The sequence below is a fragment of the Hyla sarda genome, chromosome 2 (genome assembly GCF_029499605.1).
Source record: "Hyla sarda isolate aHylSar1 chromosome 2, aHylSar1.hap1, whole genome shotgun sequence".
In the NCBI taxonomy this organism is placed as follows: Eukaryota; Metazoa; Chordata; class Amphibia; order Anura; family Hylidae; genus Hyla; species Hyla sarda.
In genome coordinates, this window is record NC_079190.1 from 77,408,214 (window position 1) to 77,435,450 (window position 27,237).

The 27,237-nt window shown below is 41.2% G+C and overlaps 1 protein-coding gene across 6 annotated transcripts in view; it reads left to right on the forward strand.

Annotated features, from left to right (window-relative positions):
- Positions 1 to 26,597, forward strand: part of LOC130358639 (protein LBH-like) — a 42,192-nt gene extending 15,595 nt beyond the window's left edge. For 3 of the 6 annotated variants that reach the window (XM_056562162.1, XM_056562163.1, XM_056562164.1), the window contains exons 4-5: positions 26,032 to 26,091; positions 26,220 to 26,595. In XM_056562162.1, coding sequence (XP_056418137.1) covers positions 26,032 to 26,091; positions 26,220 to 26,266 — 107 coding nt within the window. In that variant the 3' untranslated portion in view covers positions 26,267 to 26,595. Of the gene's footprint in view, positions 1 to 26,031; positions 26,092 to 26,219 lie in introns of all 6 variants that reach the window. The other 3 variants (XM_056562159.1, XM_056562161.1, XM_056562160.1) reach the window with 3 other exon arrangements.
- The last annotated feature ends 640 nt before the right edge of the window (positions 26,598 to 27,237 follow it).

Genomic DNA, 27,237 nt, shown 5'->3' on the forward strand with positions numbered 1-27,237 from the left:
GAACCAGCCCGAGCTTCTTCTGCCGAGACTGCCCTGCTGAACCTGGTCCAGGGTAATTCTTCAGTGGGCGAGTACGCCATCCAATTTCGTACTCTTGCTTCCGAATTATCATGGAATAACGAGGCTCTCTGCGCGACCTTTAAAAAAGGCCTATCCAGTAGCATCAAGGATGTGCTGGCCGCACGAGAGATTCCTGCCAACCTGCAAGAACTTATCCATTTGGCCACCCGCATTGACATGCGTTTTTCTGAGAGACATCAGGAGCTCCGCCAGGAAAAAGACTTAGATCTCTGGGCACCTCTCCCACAGAATCCTTTGCAGTCTACGCCTGGGCCTCCCGCCGAGGAGGCCATGCAAGTGGATCGGTCTCGCCTGACCCAGGAAGAGAGGAATCGCCGTAGGGAAGAAAATCTTTGTCTGTACTGTGCCAGTACCGAGCATTTCTTGGTGGATTGCCCTATTCGTCCTCCACGTCTGGGGAACGCACGCACGCACCCAGCTCACGTGGGTGTGGCGTCTCTTGGTTCAAAGTCTGCTTCTCCACGTCTCACGGTGCCCGTGCGGATTTCTCCTTCAGCCAACTCCTCCCTCTTAGCCGTGGCCTGCTTGGACTCTGGTGCCTCTGGGAATTTCATTTTGGAGTCTTTGGTGAATAAATTCTGCATCCCGGTGACCCGTCTCGTCAAGCCGCTCTACATTTTTGCGGTCAACGGAGTCAGATTGGATTGCACCGTGCGTTACCGCACAGAACCCCTCTTGATGTGTATTGGACCCCATCACGAACTGATTGAGTTCTTCGTCCTTCCCAACTGCACCTCTGAGGTCCTCCTCGGTCTGCCATGGCTCCGGCTTCATTCTCCCACCCTTGACTGGACCACCGGGGACATCAAGAACTGGGACTCTGCTTGCCATAGGAAGTGCCTCTCCCCCCCTCCCAGTCCCGTCAGGCAAGCCTCAGTGCCTCCTCATGGCCCCCGTCCTGGTGACACACTGCCCCGTGCCAGGCTTCGCCCTCTGCCCTCCCTCCCCATTCCCACTCCTGCTGTACTGCCTGCCTTTGAGGAAACCCTCCATTCACTCCCGGTGTCCTCGTCCCAGGTAAAGCAGTTGTCGGACAAAAAAAGGGGGAGACCTAAGGGGGGGGGGGTACTGTTACGCCGAGCACTCCGGGTCCCTGCTCCTCCCCGGAGCGCTCACGGCGTGTCTCTCCCTGCAGCACCCCGGTCGGTCCCGCTGACCGGGAGCGCTGCACTGACATGGCCGTCGGGGATGCGATTCGCACAGCGGGACGCGCCCGCTCGCGAATCGCATCCCAACTCACTTACCCGTCCCGGTCCCCTGCTGTCATGTGCTGGCGCGCGCGGCTCCGCTCTCTAGGGCGCGCGCGCGCCAGCTCTCTGAGACTTAAAGGGCCAGTGCACCAATGATTGGTGCCTGGCCCAATTAGCTTAATTGGCTTCCACCTGCTCCCTGGCTATATCTGCTCACTGCCCCTGCACTCCCTTGCCGGATCTTGTTGCCTTGTGCCAGTGAAAGCGTTTAGTGTTGTCCAAAGCCTGTGTTACCTGAACTCCTGCTATTCATCTTGACTACGAACCTTGCCGCCTGCCCCGACCTTCTGCTACGTCTGACCTTGCCTCTGCCTAGTCCTTCTGTCCCACGCCTTCTCAGCAGTCAGCGAGGTTGAGCCGTTGCTAGTGGATACGACCTGGTTGCTACTGCCGCAGCAAGACCATCCCGCTTTGCGGCGGGCTCTGGTGAACACCAGTAGCCTCTTAGAACCGGTCCACCAGCACGGTCCACGCCAATCCCTCGCTGACACAGAGGATCCACTACCTGTAAGGCGAATCGTGACAACAATGTCCTGAGATCTATGAAAAGTAGACCCAACTTTAGGCAAAAAATTTGGTTCAAATTTAAAGGGGTACTCCTGTGGAAAACTTTTTTTTTTATCAACTGGTGCCAGAAAGTTAAACAGATTTGTAAATGACTTCTATTAAAAAATCTTAATCCTTCCAGTACTTATTAGCTGCTGAATACTACAGAGGAAATTATTTTCTTTTTGGAACACATAGCTCTCTGCTGACATCATGACCACAGTGCTCTCTGCTGACACCTCTGTCCATTTTAAGAACTGTCCAGAGTATGAGAAAATCCCCATAGAAAACATATGCTGCTCTGGTCAGCTCCTAAAATGGACAGAGGTGTCAGCAGAGAGCACTGTGTTCCAAAAAGAAAATAATTTCCTCTGTAGTATTCAGCAGCTAATAAGTACTGGAAGGTTAAGATTTTTTAATAGAAGTAATTTGCAAATATGTTTAACTTTCTGGCACCAGTTGATTTAAAAAAAAAAAAAAGTTTTCCACCGGAGTACCCCTTTAATATATGACTTTGTCATCCAAGATTCTAAGATAAAGTTCCTGAATAGAAAGTGCCTGGATTTCACCGATTCTTCTAGCTGTAGAGATGGCTACTAAGAGTGTATTTAGGCTCCACTGAGGACATATATTTAGTATTTTTGGTCTGAGACTAATAGTGGCTTTGATGAACCTTGAAATCCACATATTATCAGCTAGTTAAACCTGATAAAGAGCAATAAGGGCTGACACCAGTACTTTGAGGGTACTAGGGGAAAGGCCCAAGTCAAATCCATGCTGAAGGAAGTCTAACATTTTAGAAATAATTTTAGGGTGTCAATAGAAAAGTCATCCCCACACCAAGAAATATATTTCTTCCACACTTTAAAATAGGCTTTAGAAGTAGTAGTTTTACGGCTTGCTAGAAGCGTACTTACTACTCTCTCGGAGAACCCTTCCTTCAGCAGAATGGACTTTTCAATTTCCAAGCTGTCAAGCTGAGGTATTGAATCTGGTCGTGAAGAAACTGTCCCTGGGACAAAAGTTCTTTTTTGAGGGGAACCCTGATAGAGAGAACCACCCCTTCTTCGGCCAGTATGGAGCTACTAGGATAAGAGTGCAAGGACTGTTCATAAGCTTTTGAAGGACTCAGGAAATCAATGGAATGGGAGGAAATGCATAACCTATCTTGAATGTCCAATCCTAGGCTAGGGCATTGACTGCTAATGGACAGTTCCTTAGATTTAAGGAATAAAATAGATCTAATTTGTGATTCTACCTTGTAGCAAAGAGATCCACTTGTGGAACTCCCAATTGATTCGTTAACATTTTGAACCCCCAGAGAGCTAGGAGACCATTCCCCTGGATCTATTAGGTGTCTGCTTAGAAAGTCTGCTTCCAGATTCCAGGCCCCTTTGAGGTGTATTGCCATGATGGAATGTATATTGTTTTCTGCCCAAGAAAATATTTGTTTTGATATCGATTGGAGGGCAGTATGTCTTGGGCTTCCCTGATGGCGTATGTAAACTACTGCTGTGGTGTTGTCCGTATAGATAAAGATGTGACGATTTCTGCAATTTTTCTCCAACTCCTGAAGTGTCATCCAGATGGCCATAATTCCCTGAAATTCTAAAGTTTCTTTACTGTTTGAGAGTCCCACTTTCCTTGGACTGCCTGACCCTCTGAGTGAGCTCCTCATCCCCATGTACTTGCATCGGTTGTTATCAGCAGAGGATTAGTTTGAAACCAGTTCACTCCTTTCTCCAGGTTCTTTGGCTTTTGGCTGGAATTTTAGATGTAAGGGAATAACTACTCTTTTGTCTAATGTTAGTTGAGACCTGTTCCAAATGGATAATATCCATTTTTGAAGAGGCCTGGAATGAAACTGGGCCCAGGCTACAGAAGGGATGAAGGATGTCATATCGCCCAGAGTAGACATTGCTGTCCTGATCGAACAAGAGTGCAGGGTTAGAAACTGAGAAATTAGAGCTCGAAGATTTACCCTCTTGGAATCTGGAAGAAAAGAGGACTGGACTCTCGAGTCAAAATGTTGTCTAGATAAGGGATGATTAGAATTTACTCCGTCCTGAGAAGGGCCACCACTTCTACTATGACTTTGGTGAAAATGCGAGGGGCAGAAGACCGTCCGAATGGAAGACAGACAAACTGAAAGTGGCGCACACTGGACCCCCATCGGATGGCAAATCTCAAAAATTTTTGGGAATCTGAATGGCTGGGAAGATCATAATAAGCGTCCCTCAGATCGATAGTCGCCATAACGGCCCCCTCCTTTATTAACTGAACAGCAGACTTTACAGTTTCCATCTTGAACTTCCTTTAAACATCAAATTTGCTCAAAGGCTTTAGATTTATAATTGTATGATACTTCCCGTTGGGTTTAGAAACTAGAAACAGGGAACAATAATGACCTAGGCCCCTCTGAAGGAAAGGGACCTCCCGGATAGCCCCTAGGCTGAAAAGGTCCTGAATGCCATTGAGAATTGGTTTCTGGACTCTTGGAATGTGCTGAGTGATGACAAATCTTGGAGGGGGAGGTGATGACAACTAGATCTGGTAACCCTGAGATATGACCTCCCACTATCCAGGGATTGGGAATCAGAGACTCCCAAACTGGGACAAAATGGCAAAGCCTTGCCCCGACAGGCCTGGCGTCATTGTGGGTGAGGATTGGATGAGGTCTGGCTGGAATTAAGAAGGCCATTTCTGCCTCTGCCTCCTTTCTTATATGACCAATGCCCTGATTTTCCTCTACCTCCCCTGGAAGATTGGTCTGGCTGACTGAAGAGACAAAAAGAGAACAAAGTTTGTTTTTAGAAGTCATATCTTCAGACCAGGATCTTAACCACAGCACCCGGCTAGTAGTGTTAGACAAATCGTCAGCGCGGGCAGCTTATTTTACTGACTCAGCAGAAGCATCGGACAAGAAATTAGAAGCCATTTTTTGTAGAGGCAGGGACTCTAGAATCTGCTCTTTTGGAGTATCAGACTAAAGATGAAATTCCAGTAGATCTATCCAAACTCCAGGGGTTCTGGCCACACAAGTAGAGGCTACATTAGGTCTGAATATGGAAGCCGCAGCCTCCCAGGTCTTTTTTAATAAACTTTTTGCCTTTCTGTCCATAGGATTTTTCAATTGTGTGACATGTTCAAAAAGCAGAGAGGTATGTTTGGCTACTTTAGCAACTGGGACATCAACTTTCAGTATGGCGTCCCAAGTTCTGGAGTCTGAATCACTGAAAGGATAGCGTCTTTTCAGACCCTTAGGAATAATTGCATTTTTCTCCGGTCTTCCCCATTCATCCTTAATAATCTTATACAAATTAGGGTGAACAGGAAAAGAGCAAGTTTTCCTATCTCCTAACCCCCCAAACAGTTCATTCTGGATAGATTAGTCTCCTGAACTTCAAGATTTAAAGTAGTACGGATAGAAGTGAAGAATCTTCCTCCTCATGAGGATCTTCTACACATTCCCCTACTCTATTTCTGGGGGAACACTCTCTTCAGAATCAGAGAAGGCAACTGTCTTAGCTTTTTTGGCTGTTGAAATAGTAACTGTACTAGATGAAGTAGCCGGGACTAGTGTTGAGCGGCATAGGCCATATTCGAATTCGCGAATATTCGCGAATATATGGACGAATATTCGTCATATATTCGCGAATATTCGCATATTCCCGGTTTATTTTCGCATATGCGAAAATATGTGTATGCAAAATTAACATATGCGAAAATTCGCACATGCGAAAATTAGCATATGCGAATTTACGCATATGCGAATTTTCGCACGCCTGTCTCACACAGTAGTATTAGAGCGTTCTTTACACCACACAAGCTGGAAGCAGAGAGGGGTGATCACTGTGATGTGTACTGTGAAGAAAAAAAAAAACGAATATTCGTAATTACGAATATATAGCGCTATATTCGCGAAATTCGCGAATTCGCGAATATGCGATATTCGCGAATAATATTCGAATTGCGAATATTCGCGAGCAACACTAGCCGGGACAGGGGGTGGAGTAAAGAAGGCTAAAGCAGAATGAATCTCCGAGTGAACCATAGATTTTATTTCATGCTTAAGGGGGGGAACTCATCTCTAGCCACAGATTCAGTGTTGTACAGAGTGGTTCAGTTATATAGAAACCAATAGCAATCAATCAAACCATAGCAACCAATCAAATTGCTGTTTTCATTTTGTAGATGCCTTTTTAAAAAAGAAAAAAAAAAGAAAAGAAACAATCTGGTTGATATACTCCCCCAAAATTCTGTTGCATGGTAATTTCTGTTGCATGGTTCTGTCGCATGGTAATTTCTGTTGCATTGTAAATTCTGCCGCAGGCAGGTTTATTTATGTCGCAGGGTTTCTTCTACAGAAGTACAGATGTGAGAAGTGGGAATCCCAGCAGGGGTTTCCTTGACCTTCCAGTGAATATTCGACTTCGGCACTGGAGCGCTACACCGGCGTGGTGATGCAGGAGTCGGGTATAGATTCGTAATTGCTTTTTATTGAAAATCATAAGTGGCAATACATCTACGCGTTTCTGAGGGGCTCCCTCCTTCCTCAGGTCCGAGTTACAGTGTGTGGATACAGTACTTTATATATACATATTTCCATGAATACATGAACCCATTAAACATTTGAAGTTTGCCGGGTCTGAATGCCATTGGAGGCTGAGTTTGACGTCAGCCTCCAGGGTCTGTTGGTGGTGTATAGGAATGAATGGGCTAGATTTATAACATTGTGATTTTTGACCTATTGAAATCAATGGGCCCATTGTGGTCTATGAAGATCTTGTTGCAAACGGGTTAAAAAAGTAAACAGCAGGGTCCTGGTAGCAATGTAGATGGGAGACCCTGGTGTAGGTTCAATTTCCAGGTTGATGTACAGTGTTGGGATTATACTTTAATTAGGATAGACATGGGGGGAGATTTATGAAAACCTGTCCAGAGAAAAAGTTGCTGAGTTGCCCATAGCATCCAATCAGATCATATCTTTCATTTATAAAGAGGCCTGTGAAAAATGAAAGAAGCGATCTGATTGGTTGCTATGGGCAACTCAGTAACTTTTCCTCTGGGCAAGTTTCGATAAATCTCCCCCCATGATTTTTTGAACCGTGGGAATTAGATCATTTGGATACCACACGTTAACTCCGGTTTCAATTAACCTAGTTGCCCATTTATGGTATCCAATTGACCTAGTTAGGTTCAAACACTTTCTTAACTAACAATTGACCCATACATGTCTATCCTAATTAAAGTATAATCCCAATACTGTATATCAACCCGGGAATTGAACCCACACCAGGGTCTCCTATGCACATTGGGCCCATTGATTTCAATGGGCAAAAAATCACAATGTTATAGATCTAGCCCATTCATTCCTATACACCACCAATAGACCCCGGAGGCTGACATCATACTCAGCCTCAAATGGCATTTAGACCCGGCAAACTTCAAATGTTTAATGGGTTAATGTATTCATGGAAATATGTATATATAAAGTACTGTATCCACACACTGTAACTCGGACCTGAGGAAGGAGGGAGACACATATAGATAGATGTATTAAATGAGTATATATATATATATATATATATATATATATACACATGGTGGGCCATATCTATGGATACACCTTAATTAAATGTGAATGGTTGGTGATTGTAACTTCATGTTTGTGGCACATTAGTATATGTGAGGGGGGAAATTTTTCAAGATGGGTGGTGACCATGGTGGCCATTTTGAATCCAACTTTTGTTTTTTCAATAGGAAGAGGGTCATGTGACACATCAAACTTATTGGGAATTTCACAAGAAAAACAATGATGTGCTCGGTTTTAACGTAACTTTATTCTTTCATGAGTTATTTACAAGTTTCTGACCACTTATAAAATGTGTTCAATGTGCTGCCCATTGTGTTGGATTGTCAATGCAACCCTCTTCTCCCACTCTTCACACACTGATAGCAACACCGCAGGAGAAATGCTAGCACAGGCTTCCAGTATCCGTAGTTTCAGGTGCTGCAGGACAAAACAAAAAATGGAACAGGACCCTCAGTTTACACAGAAGATTTTGTTCAGTGATGAGGCAAACTTTTATGTGAATGGTGAAGTTAACAAACAAAATCACTGCTATTGGTATGACACTAACCCACATTGGATAGATCCCTCCAAGACTGTTGGAACACAAAAATTGATGGTATGGTGTGGTATATGGGGTACAAAGATAGTGGGGCCATTCTTCATCAATGGAAACCTCAAGGCCACTGGATATGTGAAATTGCTACATGATGATGTGTTTCCCTCTTTATGCACTGAAGCTGGCACGTTCCCTGAGTTTTTCCAGCAAGATGGTGCACCACCACAATATGGGTGTCAGGTCCGAGCATTCCTAGGTGAACAGTTTCCTGGAAAGTGGATTGGTCGTCATGGGCCAGTTGAATGGCCCTCAAGGTCTCCCCATCTGACCCCCTTAGACTTTTATCTTTGGGGTCATCTGAAGGCAATTGTCTATGCTGTGAAGATACGAGATGTGCAGCACCTGATACTACGGATACTGGAAGTCTGTGCTAGCATTTCTCCTGCGGTGTTGCTATCAGTGTGTGAAGAGCGGGAGACACAACACAATGGGCAGCACATTGAACACATTTTATAAGTGGTCAGAAACGTGTAAATAACTCATGAAAGAATAAGGTTACGTTAAAACCAAGCACATCATTGTTTTTCTTGTGAAATTCCCAATAAGTTTGATGTGTCACATGACCCTCTTCCTATTGAAAAAACAAAAGTTGGATTCAAAATGTCCGACTTCAAAATGGCAAGCATGGTCACCACCCATCTTGAAAAGTTTCCCCCCTCACATATACTAATGTGCCACAAACAGAAAGTTAATATCACCAACCATTCCAATTTTATTAAGGTGTATCCATATAAATGGCCCACCCTGTATATATATATATATATATATATATATGTGTGTGTATTATTATAATTTTTTCTTTTTTTTTTTTGGAATCGCCATCATTACTGAAACGATGGGAAACAAAGTGTTGAAAAGACTCATAAAAAATGTGTTAATAAAGCTAAAACCTTGCTTAAAAATTTAATTGTGCAAAAAAAATTAAAAATTACAAGTAAGAATTGCTTGAAAAAGAGGAGGCAGGCAAAGGAGCAAACAGCCAGAGAATTTACTCGACTTTCTGAAACTTTATACATGCTTTAAAGTGTCAGGTTTTCTTCCCAGATAATTCACATGAATTTCAGAGTGGTTTTAGGAAAAGACGAGTGATTTTGGCTGAAATGTAGGGAACACGGCCTTTTTCCCGAAAACAACGCCCATTTTGTAGGGTGTTGTTTTTCACTCTGAGTGATTCAGATTCTGTCGGGTTTTTTCTGTCGCACATTCTGTTGCACGTTCGGTGCGACAGAATTTAGGCGCAAAATCCGACAAAAAGAGTTGGAATCATGTTAGTAAATGAGGGCCATTGTGTGTGTTTGTGTGTGTATATATATATATATATATATATATACAGTACAGACCAAAAGTTTGGACACACCTTCTCATTCAAAAAGTTTTCTTTATTTTCATGACTATGAAAATTGTAGATTCACACTGAAGGCATCAAAACTATGAATTAACACATGTGGAATTATAGACATAACAAAAAAGTGTGAAACAACTGAAAATATGTCATATTCTAGGTGGAAAGTGTCCCCAAGTGCAGTCACAAAAACCATCAAGAGCTACAAAGCAATTGGCTCACATGCGGAAAGGAAGACCAAGAGTCACCTCTGCTGCGGAGGATAAGTTCATCCGAGTCACCAGCCTCAGAAATCGCAGGTTAACAGCAGCTCAGATTAGAGACCAGGTCAATGTCATACAGAGTTCTAGCAGCAGACACATCTCTAGAACAACTATTAAGAGGAGACTGTGTGAATCAGGCCTTCATGGTAGAATATCTGCTAGGAAACCACTGCTAAGGACAGGCAACAAGCAGAAGAGACTTGTTTGGGCTAAAGAACACAAGGAATGGACATTAGACCAATGGAAATCTGTGCTTTGGTCTGATGAGTCTGATGAGTCCAAATTTGAGATCTTTGGTTCCAACGATGTGCAAAGCAGAAAAGGTGAACGGATGGACTCTAAATGCCTGGTTCCCACCGTGAAGCATGGAGGAGGAGGTGTGATGGTGTGGGGTGCTTTGCTGGTGACACTGTTGGGGATTTAGTCAAAATGGAAGGCATACTGAACCAGCTTGGCTACCACAGCATCTTGCAGTGGCATGCTATTCCATCCGGTTTGCATTTAGTTGGACCATCATTTATTTTTCAACAGGACAATGACCCCAAACACACCTCCAGGCTGTGTAAGGGCTATTTGACCAAGAAGGAGAGTGATGGGGTGCTGTGCCTGATGACCTGGCCTCCACAGTCACCAGTCCTGAACCAAATGAAGGCAAAAGGGCCAACAAGTGCTAAGCATCTCTGGGAACTCCTTCAAGACTGTTGGAAGACCATTTCAGGTGACTACCTCTTGAAGCTCATCAAGAGAATGCCAAGAGTGTGCAAAAGCAGTAATCAAAGCAAAAGGTGGCTACTTTAAAGAACCAAGAATATGACATATTTTCAGTTGTTTCACACTTTTTTATGTCTATAATTCCACATGTGTTAATTCATAGTTTTGATGCCTTCAGTGTGAATGTACAATTTTCATAGTCATGAAAATAAAGAAAACTCTTTGAATGAGAAGGTGTGTCCAAACTTTTGGTCTGTACTGTGTATATATATTATATATATATAGTCATGGCCGTAAATGTTGGCACCCCTGATATTTTTAAAGAAAATTAAGTATTTCTCACAGAAAAGACTGCAGTAACACATGTTTTGCTATACACATGATTATTTCCTTTGTGTGTATTAAAACTAAACCCAAAAAAAGAGGAAAAAAAGCAAATTGGATATAATGTCACACCAAACTCCAAGAATGGGCTGGACAAAATTATTGGCACCCTTAACTTAATATTTGGTTGCACACCCTTTGGAAAAAAGAACTGAAATCAGTCGCTTCCTATAACCATCAATAAGATTCTTACACCTCTCAGCTGGAATGTTGGACCACTCTTCCTTTGCAAACTGCTCCAGGTCTCTCTTATTGGAAGGGCGCCTCTTCCCAACAGCAATTTTAAGATCTCTCCACAGGTGTTCAATGGGATTTAGATCTGGACTCATTGCTGCCACTTCAGAACTCTCCAACGCTTTGTTGCCATCCATTTCTGGGTGCTTTTTGATGTATGTTTGGGGTCATTGTCCTGCTGGAAGACCCAAGATCTTGGACGCAACCCAGCTTTTTGACACTGGGCTGTACAGTGCGACCCAAAATCCATTGGTTATCCTCAAATTTTATGATGCCTTGCACACATTCAAGGCACCCAGTCCCAGAGGCAGCATAACAACTCCAAAACATCATTGAACCTCCACCATATTTCACTGTAGGTACTGTGTTATTTTCTTTGTAGGCCTATTTCTGTTTTCAGTAAACAGTAGAATGTTGTGCTTTACCAAAAAGCTCTATCTTGGTCTCATCTGTCCACAAGACGTTTTCCCAAAAGGATTTTGGCTTACTCAAGTTCATTTTGTCAAAATGTAGTCTTGCTTTTTATGTCTTTGTGTCAGCAGTGGGGTCCTCCTGGGTCTCCTGCCATAGCGTTTCATTTAATTTAAATGTCGCCGGATAGTTCGTGCTGACACTGATGCTCCCTGAGCCTGCAGGACAGCTTCAATATCTTTGGAACTTGTTTGGGGCTGCTTATCCAACATCCGGACTATCCTGTGTTGACACCTTTCATCAATTTTTCTCTTCCATCCACGAAGAGGGAGATTAGCTACAGTACCATGGGTTGCAAACTTCTTGATAATGTTGCGCACTGTGGACAAAGGCAAATCTAGATCTCTGGAGATGGACTTGTAACCTTGAGATTGTTGATATTTTTCCACAATTTTGGTTCTCAAGTCCTCGGACAGTTCTCTTCTCCTCTTTCTGTTGTCCATGCTTAGTGTGGCACACACAGACACATAATGCAAAGACTAGGTGAACTTCTCTCATTTTTATCTGCTTTCAGGGGTGATTTTTATATTACCTACACCTGTTACCCCAGGTGAGTTTAAAGGAGCATCACCTGTTACCCCAGGTGAGTTTAAAGGAGCATCACATACTTGAAACAATCTTATTTATTCACAATTTTGAAAGGGTGCCAATAATTTTGTCCAGCCCATTTTTGAAGTTTGGTGTGACATTATGTCCAATTAGCTTTTTTCTTCCCTGGTTTAGTTCCAATACACACAAAGGGAATAAACATGTGTATAGCAAAACATGTGTCACTGCAATCCTTTTATGTGAGAATTACTTCATTTTCTTGAAAAATATCAGGGGTGCCAACATTTACGGCCATGACTGTATATATATTTGTATAATTGCCTATTGTGTGGCATGTTTGTAATGTACATACATTAAAGGGAACCAATCATCAGATTTTACCCTACATAACGCTTGGCAAAGCGTTATATAGGGTAAAATCTTTATTTTCACCATTCCCGGGGGATGCTCCTGCCCCCAGGGATGGTGAAGATATGAAGTTATAAACTAGTCACTGCCGCCGCCGTAAGTAGTCCCCTGGGCGGGGAGCTCTTCTCACCTACTCCCGTTCTTCGGCCGGGAGCGACGCCCCCTCCGCTTGATTGATGGGCAGCGTCATCGCTCTGCTCCGTCTGTTCAGTGAGCATCTTCTTGGAGAACTAGTCACAGATCTTCTTGGAGAACTAGCCACAGATCCTGAGTGGATGTAGACTGCACAAATCCTTCTCTTCACGTAATCTCAGACAGACTGGATGATGTGGAGATCAGGGCTCTGTTATCAGGGTTATATAATCACTTCCAATTTTCCTTGTCCTTCTTTAAATTGAAGATAGTTCTAAATGCCTTTGGTTGTATGTTTGAAGTCATTGTACTCCTGCTGAATAAATTTGGAGCCAATCAGATGCCTCTTTGTTGGTATTACTAAATAAGGGTCTGCCTCTATTTCTCAGTATTAAAGATACAATTAATCCTGACCCAATCCACACCTTCACATGTTGTAACGCAGCCCCAAACTTGCAAACACCCTAAACCAAGCTTTACCGAATACATGCATAAGCTCATCATTTGCTCCACTCTCCAGCCCTTCAGTTAACAAACTGTTTTACAGCCAAATATTTGAAGTAAAGGGTATGGCTTTTTGGACGCAATACTTGCATGAAGATCACTTCTAGCCAGACATCTCTGAACAGTAGATAGGTGTGCATAAGTCCCACAGATTTCTGCCACTTCTGAACTGATGGCACTGCTACATATTCCAATTGGTATGGTAAGTGAGCATGATGGGGAAGAATTAGCAAAACCTGTCCAGAGGAAAAGTTGATGAGTTGTCCATAGCAACCAATCTGAAGGCCTCTGAAAAATGAAAGAAGCGATCTGATTGGTTGCTATGGGCAACTCAGCAACTTTTTCTCTACACCGGTTTTGATAAATCTCCTCCGATGTGTCTTTCACCTGCTGGAATAAATTTAGCCGACCAGTGTGCCTACGGTCCACATGGTTGCCTGTTACTTTGTGCTTTTTCAAAAGAGCTTAAACAGCACATTTTCAAACCCCAATCTGCTTCAAAAATATTTGATATTCACAATCCGAAAAGAACCAATTATGTAAAATCTTAATATTTTATTGAACAGATATCAAAGCAGACATACATTTAAAAATAGAAAGGACATTAAAATGTAGGTGCTGTGGGTGACAAAAACAGAAGACTGGAGATGGTACAAAAGGTGCAACAATATATGGAATACGGGAACAGAAGCAAGATATGATAAGATTAGCTCTCTGAAAAGTCTGACAAAAGGATTTACATATGGAAAAGGATAGTACCATAAAGTAAGCCAGAGAGAAGGAATCATAACATAGAAAACATCCTATATGCTCAAAGCTGGAATGAAAAAGAGACAACAGCCAACAGAAACTACCCGCCATGCAAGTTACCACCTACCAACTCCAACCCCAACGTATGTTTCACGATATGCTTCATTCTATAACAAAAGGTTACGATGGTATATGGGTATTATTGATGTATATATAAAAATGCAACAAGCGCTGAAAGAGTTAAATTCTTGTAACATACCAGTGTATTTAACCCAGCTCAGACTCCACATCTGTGCGCATTATTAAGGGGTGTTCCCCGCAACGTAGCACGGCAGGCTGGAGCTGAGGCATTTGTCATCTTGCCCACTTGGGATGTAAACTATCGTACCCCATGCATCTCTATAAGAAATTGTGATGATTCTGAAAATAACATATGAATAAAAAGAAAAACTTCAAGAAGACCTGAACGTGTTGGTCGTGAGTAATTCATAAAAATGTTCTTGTGCAGCTGTATATGCTCGCCACATGCTATCCAGGTCAGTTGAATAGAGTTTGCAATGGTGGTGAACGATAGCACCACGTACTTGTGATGGACTTGGTATATATACATCAATAATACCCATATACCATTGTATCCGTTTGTTATTGAATGAAGCATTACGTGAAGCATACGTTGGGGTTGGAGTTGGTAGGTGGTAACTTGCATGGCGGGTATCATCTAAATTTGCTTGTGCAGCTGTATATGCCCGCTGCATGCTATCCAGGTCAGTTGAATAGAGTTTGAGTTATGCTTCATCAGGGGGCGTGTCTAAACCTCCATACAGCTGGTGCTGTGCTATGAAGGGGCGGGGAACGCTCCGGAAATGGTCCGGCTGCATCACATGACCTGGGAGGGTCACATGATGCACCAGCAGCTCCGTCAGAGAGCGGGGCAGGGCAGACTCTGCTCCGTCTCGATTACTGAGGGAGAATGAATGGCCAGATCACAGGGAAGGAGAGGCCGCCGGCGTGGAACTGCCTACATGTAAAACAGGAGGCCTCCCTATAGTAACTAATGGCAACAATGAGAAGACAAACACAAAACACAGAACAACTAGATGCAGGACAAAACATAAACACCCAATGAACATAGAAATGCAAAAACACATATAACCCTTAATGTGCCATTCCACAAAACACACTGTGTACCACACCCAGACAAAAATAAGATATGCGTGAATGAAAAAATGTGAGACTGTGAAGTACAATGCAGAATAAATAATAATAAAATATATACCAATAAAGAAGTGTATAGAATACATAAGAGTGAGTAAAGGAAAAGTGAATAAAATGAATGTGTGCTAGTGAGTGACCAGTAAAAGAGTGAAAAGTGCATGGTCAATAAATAGTGAAAAAGTGTGTGTTACGCCGAGCGCTCCGGGTCCCTGCTCCTCCCGGAGCGCTCGCGGCATTTTCCTCTTTGCAGCGCCCCGGTCAGACCCGATGACCGGGAGCGCTGCACTGACACCGCTCGCGAATCGCATCCCAAGCTACTCACCTGTCCCGGTCCCCGGCTGTCACGTCCTGGCGCGCGCGGCTCCGCTCTCTAGGGCGCGCGCGCGCCAGCTCTCTAGGATTTAAAGGGCCAGTGCACCACTGATTGGTGCCTGGCCCAATCACTGTAATTAGCTTCCACCTGCTCCTTGCTCATATAACCTCACTTCCCCTTCCCAGCATTGCCGTATCTTGTTGCCCTTATGCCTAGAGAAAGCGTTTCCTGTGTTTGCCATACCAGTGTTTCCAGACCTTCTGCTATCACCATTCACTACGAACCTTGCCGCCTGCCCTGACCTTCTGCAACGTCTGACCTCGCCTCTGTCTAGTCTTTCTGCCCCACACCTTCTCAGCAGTCAGCGAGGTTGAGCCGTTGCCGGTGGATGCGACCTGTTTGCTACCGCCGCAGCAAGACCATCCCGCTTTGCGGCGGGCTCTGGTGAATACCAGTAGCAACCTAGAACCGGTCCACCGGTACGGTCCACGTCAATCCCTCGCTGACACAGAGGATCCACATCCAGCCTGCCGAATCCTAACAGTGTGCAGGAGGAAAAAGTGTTGAAAGAAGGTGTATGGTAACATGAATGTAAATAATGGGAAAGTGCCAAGTGCTATATACTAATAATGCACATTGGCAATAAGTGGAGTGCAAACTATATATTTTTATTTCTTTAAGCAAGCGCTTACAAAGAAAGTGCATGGGTGCCACCCAGAATCAATTAAAGGGGTACTCCGGTGAAAACCTTTTTTCTTTTAAATAAACTGGTGGCAGAAAGTTAAACATATTTGTAAATTACTTCTATTAAAAAATCTTAATCCTTCCAGTACTTATTAGCTGCTGAATGCTACAGAGGAAATTCCTTTCTTTTTGGAACACTGATGACATCACGAACACAGTGCTCTCTGCTGACATCTCTGTCCATTTTAGAAACCATGCATAGCAGATGCATAGCAGATGTATGCTAAGGGCAGCATGGTGGCTCAGTGGTTAGCACTGCTGCCTTGCAGTGCTGGGGACTTGGGTTCTAATCCCACTAAGGACAACAATAAATAAAGCGTTATTATTATTATAATAATGTCAGCAGAGAGAACTGATGTCGTGATGTCATCAGAGAGCATTCCAAAAGGAAAAGAATTTCCTCTGTATTATTCAGCTGCTAATAAGTAAAGGAAGGATTAAGATATTTTAATAGAAGTAATTTACAAATATGTTTAACTTTCTGCCACCAGCTGATTTAAAAGAAAAAAGGTTTTCACCGGAGTACCCCTTTAAATATTAAAGAATAGCAGCAATGAAAAATAGGATTGGTGCAAATAATGCCAAGAAAACTGGGTTGTTTTAAGAAAGAGATAGAGTGTGGGAGTGCCATAGAGAAATGAGGAGTACAGTGGTGCCACAACAATTATGATAAAAAGTGCAGCCAAAATGTGTCACTTACAATGGTCAAATGGTAAAATTATGAATGAATAATAAAATACATGGTCATATGGCGAGAATTAAGTGCAAAAATTATCAAAAAGCAGCCTATAAATGATCAAAAAGCAGCATATAATTTGGAAATGCCATGGAAAAAAACGGGGTTGCATTGGCGCCACAGAAAACTGTAGTAAAAAGTGGCGCCAAATAGGCCACTCAATAGTAAAATACTGAATGAATAATGCAGTGCATAATAGTATGGCGAGAATCACAAAAAGTGAGTGAAAGTGCAGAAAACATCGAAGAGCAGCATGTCCAAAGGACAGTAGGTCCAAATGAAAGACAGCCACTGGACCATGGTAAAGTGACCATGATATTGTGTAAACCACTGAAGATAGTGGTAGACTAATAGATAACTATAACAGTAAATGGTTATATGGCGTGACTGGTCAAAAAACTGCATATGTGGCAAACTATTGATCCACAAGAAAAAATGTATAGTGGTGGATAGAACTGTTTTATTGTGTTACAAACCACTGTACGTAACAAAAGTAATGAAACCTCAAAAAATAAAATAAAATGTAATACATATTAAAATATAGTGTGTATATATATATATATATATATATATATATGTGTGTATATATAATGGCATTGAGTAACATGCATGGCAGCATAGAAAAGAGTATAAATTGATCTGTGCAGATAAGGAGGAAGATGTGCATCTTCATGGATGTAGGCTTATAAATCTAAAACCAAAGAAAAAGAAAAAAAGAAGGGTAAGTATTAAAAACAACATTAAATAAAACCAATAAACACCAACCCGAAGGAGGGAATTAAACACTAGATCAGGAGCGGAATAAATACAAAGTGTCTATATAGGTCAGTTATCTTATAGAAATGGCACAAAGCTGGCATGATCATTTAATCCATTCGGTCATAGTGTTTTGAGCCTGTAAATCCATTTGGTTTCAAGTTGTGCTAGTTTAATCTTCCAATTTCCTCCCCTGATACCCACAAAAATGTGGTCAATGCCCTTCACCTGTAAATCACTTGGATCGCTTCCATGATGGGTCTTAAAGTGTCGAAGAACTGTAGTCAGTCGAGATAGATCATCTTCCTCCTTGGCTGCCATAATTCCTAGGACATGTTCCCTTGTTCTCTTTAGTTCGCTGGTAGTCATCCCTACATAAATCAAACCACATGGGCAGGTAGCATGGTATATAACCCCCAATGTGTTACATGAGATAGTATGTCTAATATCAAAGGAACGTGTGCCATCAGAATTACAAAAAGTAGAATCTGAGCAGATATTGGGACAGGCAACACATTTCCCACAGGGGCGACAACCCCATTTCGGTTTGTCAGCTCCAAAGAGGTTAGTGGATTTTTTGCCCTTGTGATGGCTATGTACCAGCATATCTCTAAGATTAGCACTCCTTCTGAATGTAATAGATGGTTGTTTAGGAAGGCATAGTCTCAAAACCGGATCGGCTAGTAGAATATTCAAATTTTTAGACAGAATCTCCTTATCTTGGGGAACCTGTGCATGGTAAGATGAGATAAATCTTTCCTGATCGTCTTTGGAATTCCTAATTTTCGGTTGTAGCAGACTCCTCCTACTTGTATGTTTGTCCCTCAGATAAGCCCGGCGGGCGGATCCAGGTTTCTTTGTATCTTCTCTCAGAGAATCTATTCCAGAGTTCCATAGCACAATTTTCAAATGCCTCATCTGTGGAGCAGATATGTCTCAATCTCAAAAATTGTCCAGTGGGAATGACCTTAATGAAATTCTGGGGATATGATTGTGCGTGAAGTATGGAGTTGGTCGCAGTGGGTTTACGGAAGAGGTCGGACTGTACCCTTGTTCTTCTACGGCAAAGGAGATGTCCAGGAAGTCCATATGTTTCCTTCCAGCTTTGTAGGTGAGTCTAATGTTCAGATTATTTGTATTTAACGTTGTCATGAATGTCTGCAACTCCTTCAGCGATCCCTTCCAAACAAAAATGACATTGTCAATATACCGAGCCCACTTCTGTACTTTCTCAATACTAGGGGGAGGGTCTGTCAAAAATATAGATCTTTCCCATGCCCCTAAGAACAGGTTTGCATAAAATGGTGCACATGTCGCCCCATTGCGGTGCTTTGTATTTGTAAATAGTACACCTCTTTAAAGAGAAAAAAGTTATGGGTCAAGAAAAAAATTGAGGAGTTTAAGCACAAACTCACCCATTGTTCTGTGAATCCCGGACATCATCAGAAATTTACCTACAGCCCGAACTCCATCTTGTTGGCGAATGGATGTGTACAAGGACTCCACGTCGCTTGTTACAATCAACATATCGTCACCTAATTGGATATCCTCCAGTCTCCATAGGGCATCTGTGGTATCTTTTATGTAAGACAGCAGAGTTTCCACCAGGGGTCTGAGGATCAAATTAATAAGTTTACAAATAGGTTTGCACATATTATTACGCCCAGACACAATGGGTCTACCTGGTGGAGTTGCAGCTTGTTTGTGTACTTTGGGAAGTACAAAGTACGAAGTGGCAATCGTGGGACTGTCAATCATCAGATATTCCGTTGTTTGGAAGTGATGATGCCTTTGGAAGTGGCCTGTGATAAAATATAAGAAAGTTCCCCCTGAAATTTGCTTAAAGGGTTGAAAGTCAACTTTTTACAGCATGTTGTATCTTTCAACTGTCTATGAACCTTTTTCATAGAGATCAAGGGGCCATAGAACAACATTGCCCCCTTTGATTACAATGTCCGACATTGCTTGAAGTTGCTCGATGGCCAATTTCTCAGATTGCGAACAGTTGTAAAACTTCCGAAAGGATGACAACTGCTCGATGTCCCTTGATGTAACTTGAACAAATATGTCAATATTAGAGGACAGTGAAAGAGGGGGGAACTTACGTGAGCGTGCAGCCAGTGCGCTTGGAAACCACTCCGTGTTAGATGTATTCTGCTCTTCTGACAATTGTTCCAGTGCTTGTAATGCTAGAGTTTCTTCACGTGTGGAACAAAAAAATGCTGAAGACCGATTATTAATTTATTTTTTTAAATAAGTTTTGTTGCAAACAGTTGCATGTCTTTCAAGACCTCAAATGAGTCCACGCTGGAAGTAGGGGAGAAAGATAAACCTCGATTGAGTATTTTGATTTGGTCATCAGTGAGTACATGTTTAGATAGATTGATTACCTTGGATGCTCCTCGTTGTGTGTCCTCTACTGCTGCTCTTTCCATTCTGCTCCTCGTAGCGGGACCATGATATGAATCATAATTGTTTCTATGGTATCTCCGATGTGAGGAGACACTGAGGATGTATCTGACATAACTTCCTGAGACATCCCAGATGATACTGATGAACTGCGGATCCTATTGGTGGGGTTGTTAAACTTCCACTTGAATACTCGCTGGTTCTGGAAATCTAGAACATCTTTCTGAAATGTCTTCGTTTTTTGCTCTTGAATCTGCTTTTCCTCCACTATATACAGATCATTCATTTCTTTTTTTAACAAGTCGTTTTCATCTGGAGATAGTATATCTTGCAGTTGTTTACAACAACAAGATATTTGTTTTATTCCGCTCCTGATCTAGTGTTTAATTTCCTCCCTCGGGTGGGTGTTTATTGGTTTTATTGAATTTTTTTTTTTTAATACTTACCCTTCTTTCTTTTTTCTTTGGTTTTAGATTTATCAGCCTACGTCCATGAAGAAGCACATCTTCCTCCTTATCTGCACAGATCTATATATACTCTTTTCTATGCCGCCATGCATGTTACCCGATGCCAATATATATAATAAAATTCATATTTTTTTTTTTAGGTTTTATTATTTTTCTTACGTACAGTGGTTTGTACAACAATAAAACAGTTCTATCCGCCACTATACATTCTTTCTTGTGGATCAATAGTTTGCCACATATGCCGTTTTTTGACACTGTGTGCACTTTATTGCTTCTGGCCATTCACGCCATTTAACCATTTACTGTTATAGTTATCTACTAGTGTACCACTGTCTTCAGTGGTTTACACAATATCATGGTCACTTTACCTTGGTCCATTCATTTGGACCTACTGTCCTTTGGACATGCTGCTCTTCGATATTTTCTGGACTTTTACTCATTTTTGTGATTCTCGCCATACTATTATGCACTGCATTATTAATTCAGTACTTTACTATTTGATTATTGTGAGTGGCCTATTTGGCGCCACTTTTTACTACAGTTTTCTGTGGCGCCAATGTACCCCGGGTTTTTTCCATGGCATTCCCAAATGATATGCTGTTTTTTGATAATTTATATGCTGCTTTTTGAAAATGTTTGCACTTTATTCTCGCCATATGACCATGTATTGTATTATTCATTCATAATTTTACCATTTGACCATTGGCACATTTTGGCTGCACTTTTTATCATAATTGTTGTGGTGCCACTGTACACCTCGTTTCTCTATGGCACTCCTACACTCTCTCTTTCTTAATGCAACCCAGTTTTCTTGGCATCATTTGCACCAATCCTATTTTTCAATGCTGCTATTCTTTAATATTTAATTGATTCTGGGTGGCACCCATGCACTTTATTTGTAAGCGCTTGCTTAAAGAAATAAAAGTATATAGTTTTCTCTCCACTTATTGACGTTGTACATTATTAGTATATAGCACTTTGCACTTTCACATTATTTATATTCATGTTACCATGCACTTTCAACACTTTTTCACTATTCATTGACCATGCACTTTTCACTCTTTCACTGGTCACTCACTAGCACACATTCATTTTATTCACTTTTCCTTCACTCACTCTTATGTATTCTATACACTTCTTCAGTTATTTATTTTATTATTATTTATTCCGCATTGTACTTCACATTCTCACATTTTTTCATTTTTGTACCTAGAATATTTGATGTGTTTTGAAAGTAAAGGATGGTCACACTAAATATCAATTTAATTTAGATTTCTCTCCTGTTTTTTTTACTTAGCAATTTGTTTATTGATAAAAAATAATTAACACTTTTTTTTACTGCCCATTCCCCCCCCCCCCCCACCATCTGCTAAAACTTTTGTACCATACTGTATATAGATGTAAATCTATATGGACTAGTTACGATTTAAAATAAAGTCCTGACTTCCACAGGCTTGGCAAAACCTGTCTTTACCAAGGCTAGAAGTATTTTTTATAAGCTAATACCTCATTTAAAGGAGCTTTCTCAGGTGACTTATATTGAGTGAAGCTAACTCAACATATGAACAAAGTGGATGGAGTAGACGATGGCCTTCTCTCCCCCAACTCCAGCAATTCCATGTTTTAAACTAACCCAATTTTTTTTTAAAAATTTATTTTTCTCTGCAGCACACACCCTGTTTTTCAGAAATATGACACTTTATTAATCCAAAAATACCCCTACATGAACTATATTGCCACTGTATACATAAAAAAAGAATATTTGGCATATACTTTAGATAAATAGGACATGCTGGAAAACTGGGATGTAGACTACATAAAACAGTTAGGGTATGTTCACACTACGGATTTGTAGATAAATCTCTGCTCTCGGAATTCAGCGAGCAGAGATTCAGCCTGACAGCCGGCGGTAGACCGCACGGCACTGCGCCGTCACCATTGACGGCTATGCAGTGCTCGCGGACTTCCACGCAAAGAGTGAACATCTTCTTTCTTTGCGCGGAACACAATTCTGCAGTGTGAACGGGTCTCGGGGAAGACCCATTCACACAGATGCTAACATTCACAGTGCGGAATTTTACTCGCGGAATTCTGCTCACGGAATTTCGGAGTGTGAACATACCCTTAGTGTACATTAATTTCTACAATCAGCTTAAAAAGGTCATAGAATTACCCTTCTCAGTGTCAAGAGGTTACAGAAATGACTAAAGATGATGGAAAACAATGGTACATCTTATTATATTGTATGACTTGGTGGAAAAAGCACTTGGTATTCTAGATGGATAACATGACTGATTTCAAGCCAGGAGCAAATGACTGCTGGAGATATTTCTGCTGATTACTCTGTTGTGTGTCAACCATGTCCTTACTTCCTGCAGACTAAGGGAAACCTAATACTAACATGAACAGTCTTTGGCTTAACTTTACAGGGGTATGTGGTATCTGTCAGACTCATAACATGTTCACTTCGACAAGTTTATATCTGGTTGTTCCCTGGAACAAAAGTGTTTTTTTCCCCACTACCAATTGTTTGTGAACGTTGATGAAGATTTCACAAAAATATGCTTGTATTTTAAAAACTTAACTTATACTGTATGGCTGAAATAGTAGAAGAGATTTTAATGAACCAAAAATACCAACATATAAATTTGTTAAATGTATAACACCCCAACGGGTGTGGACCCACTGTGTTACCTTACTGGTTTGATTTAGGAGCAAACTAATTAACAGTATTAGCAATCAAATGATTGCTATAGATAGTGCCTTATGGGGACATAAAAAGTGTTTCAAAAAAAATTGAAAAATGAAAAAATAAAAAATAAAGTGAAAAAACCCCTCCCCCAATAAAAATGAAAATTGTCAGTTTTTCTCATTTTACCCCCAAAAAGAGTAAAAAAAAAATTATAAACATATTTGGTATGTCTGAACTATCAAAATATAATGTTAATTATCCCGTACGGTGAATGGCGTAAACGTAAAAAATAAAAAAAAAGTACAAAAATGCTGCTTTTTAGTCACATTTTATTCCCCAAAAAAATTATAAAAACTTATCTAAAAGTTTTATATACGCAAATGTGGTATCAATAAAAAGTACAGATGATGGCGCAAAAAATGAGCCCTCATACCGCCCTATATACAGAAAAATAAAGTTATAGGTGGTCAAAATAGGGCGATTTTAGATTACTGATTTTATACAAAAAGTTTTAGAATTTTTTTAAGCGGTACAAAAATATAAAAGTATCTAGCCATGGGTATCACTTTAATCGTATTGACCCACAGAATAAAGAACACATATCTTTTTACAGTAAAGTGTATAGTGTGAAAACAAAACCCTTCAAAATTGTGGTTTTCATTTACATTTAATTCCTAAAAAAAAATAATTTTTTGGGTTCGCAGTACATTTTACAGTAAAATGAGAGATTTCACTACAAAATACAATTGGTCATGCAAAAAACAAGCCCTTATATGGGTCTGTAGATGGAAATATAAAGGAGTTATGGATTTTAGGCAAGGAGGAAAAAAGGAAAACGCAAAAATAAAACTGGCCTGGTCCTTAAGGTGAAAATGGGCTTGGTCCTTAAAGGGTTGAAGGAGTACTTTGGGATATGAAAACTTATCCCCTATCCTAAGCATAGGGGATAAGTTTCAGATTAAGGGGGGGGGGTCCAATCTCCCGTACAGAGCCCCGACTCTACGGCCAAATAACGTGTGTCGACGATCGCACAAAGAGGCGGCCGACACCCCACCTCAATGCAGTTCTATGGCAGAGCTGGAGATTGCTGAATGCAGCACTCCAGCTCTCCCATAGAGTTTTACTGAGGGGGGAGCGTGTCAGCTGCCACTTCATCCAGTGGTCGAACACGCCGAAGGTCAAATCCTTCCTGCGGACTGCCAGGGCCCTGTACGGAGACCGCGGGGGTTCTCAGCAGTCGGACTCCCAGAAATCTGGAACTTATCCCCTATCCTTAGGATAGGGGATGTTTTCATATCCCGGAGTACTACTTTAGGCTGTGGAAATTAAAGGAGAATTAGCCTGCTATATCATCTATTGCTACTCTTCATGCCTCAAGGGCAAATCCAAAAGGAGTCATTTTTAAAATAGTAAAAAAAAAAAAAAAGAAAAGCTGAGGAATTGTAAGGTACAATTTATTGATTTAGAAGTAAGAACAGTGTGGGAAACCTAAAAGGCTATGAACATCTTTAAAAGTTTTTATTTTGTTTAATTCTTACTTTGTACTTATTGTACAAAAAAACATTTTCTTCATAGGTTTTTGGAAAATTGATAAAATTTTGTTCTACAGCTTCTGTAATTAGTGAAGTCCCTCAGAAAAGCAATGCTTTGATGGATTTCTTCTCAGCATTCTCATCTCTCCTGAGCAATCATCTAAGCTTCTCATCTTTAATGTAGTCATGAAGTAATGTAGAAATTCTATGAAGAGAACAAAGAAAGGCTGATAAGCCCATCAAATAATTGCTTCTCTGATGGACTTATAATAAAAGTTGGAAAACACAAACTTAACATTTTGAAACAATTGGTAAAATGTAAACCAATATAAACACCTATGGAGAAAGTATTTTTCTACTATAATAAGTACAAAGCACGGATAAAAAATATTTTTCAAAAGGTGTACATAACCTTTAAAGGGGTACTCCGATGAAAACCTTTTTTCTTTTAAATCAACTGGTGGCAGAAAGTTAAACATATTTGTAAATTACTTCTATTAAAAAATCTTAATCCTTCCTGTACTTATTAGCTGCTGAATACTACAGAGGAAATTATTTTCTTTTTGGAATGCTCTCTGATGACATCACAAGCACAGTTCTCTCTGCTGACGTTATTATAATAATAATAACACTTTATTTATTGTTGTCCTTAGTGGGATTTGAACCCAAGTCCCCAGCACTGCAAGGCAGCAGTGCTAACCACTGAGCCACCATGCTGCCCTTAGTATACATCTGCTATGCTAAAATGGACAGAGATGTCAGCAGAGAGCACTGTTCTCGTGATGTCATCAGTGTTCCAAAAAGAAAGGAATTTCCTCTGTAGCATTCAGCAGCTAATAAGTACTGGAAGGATTAAGATTTTCTTAATAGAAGTAATTTACAAATATGTTTAACTTTCTGCCACCAGTTGATTTAAAAGAAAAAAGGTTTTCACCGGAGTACCCCTTTAAGGAACTCCTTTTATTCCATAGTGACACTATATTTCACCACTGTGTCAAGTTTATAAGTCAGGATCTCTTTAAAGAAGGCAATAACAAAGTACTGCCGACGGCAACAGCATTTTCCTTGGCTTAAACGGGGGGATAATTATTTAGAGCAAAAATATAAAGCAGCTGCCTGAGCTGGAAATAATATTTTTCTAGACTTGATAGAATTGACATACAATTTATGGTATTTCTCAGGTTGTGCCATTACGGTGTTCTCATTGGCTTGTTTTAATTATTTCACTATTAGGATACAATAATTCCCTCCCTACGCTGTTTATAATACAGTATATATGTTCTGTTCCATAGCAACATCCTATGTCTGGTTGACATCATTTTGTAACCTCTCTATTTTCCTATCATTACAGAGGACAAGGATCAACCTCCAGTGATACCATCATGGTGGACTCGTGGAAACAGAATTACGGGTAAGAACCTGTTCTTTTTCTTCTAGATACAACAATAGCGAACAGGTCTGGCAATATTAAAGCACAATAATTTACCTTAAATGTTCATGCTACTGTATGACAATTATGTATGTCCCTCTGCCTTTCAGACAAAATAAAAGAGGCAACAGAAGACCCAGAACCTGAGCAGAAATAACATTTACAATACTGGCACCTTGGATCTTGCACTCCGCAAGAGGAATGGCGAATTCTAGAGACTGTAACAGATAGATAACTGACAGATAAGCATGGTCAGGTTTATACTACATTAAAAACAAGGGAATTTTACACCTGTAAATTAAAAGGTTAACAAAAACTAGATTTCATATGTCCTTTGCTTGTAATTTACTAATGTAAGTCTATGTAATGTAATAAATAACATAGTAAGTGAATGTATATTTTTAAGTTTTACATTGTGTCGATTGTATTTCATGTTTTACAAAATCTTTAAAGGGGTACTCCGCACCCCTAGACATCTTATCCCCTATCCAAAGGATAGGGGATAAGATGTCAGATCGCCGGGGCCCGCTGCTGGGGACCCCCAGGATCTCGGCTACAGCACCCACCTGTATGGCTTCCACCTCACACTGGCAGCGCTGGAGTCTATGGGAGGTCCGCCACGCCCCCTCCCATAGACTTGCATTGAGGGGGTGGGGCGTGATGTCACACTGGGCGGAGTCGTGACGTCACGCTCGTCCGCCATTGTGGTCGGGATCCGAAGCCTCCAGCATTGCCGGTGTGAGGTGGAAGCCGTACAGGTGGGTGCTGCTGCCGAGATCCCGGGGGTCCCCAGCAGCGAGACCCCGGCGATCTGACATCTTATCCCCTATCCTTTGGATAGGGGATATGATTCTAGGGGTGTGGAGTACCCCTTTAAATGACAGCTCCCAAGCTAACTCGGCCCACTCTCCCAATAGCTTGGAAGCCATAGATTGGAGACCAATGCTATATAAAACATTTTAAATGTAATTGACTAAATATAATTTTTGAACAAATACAATATGAATGTATTTAAACTGACAAATGTCTGTAGCGCATAACATTTACCCATATTATCAGCTACTTAACTCTTACCTTCAATTTTAACAGTCTACTCTGAGACATTATTTTACTAACATTTTGTGATAT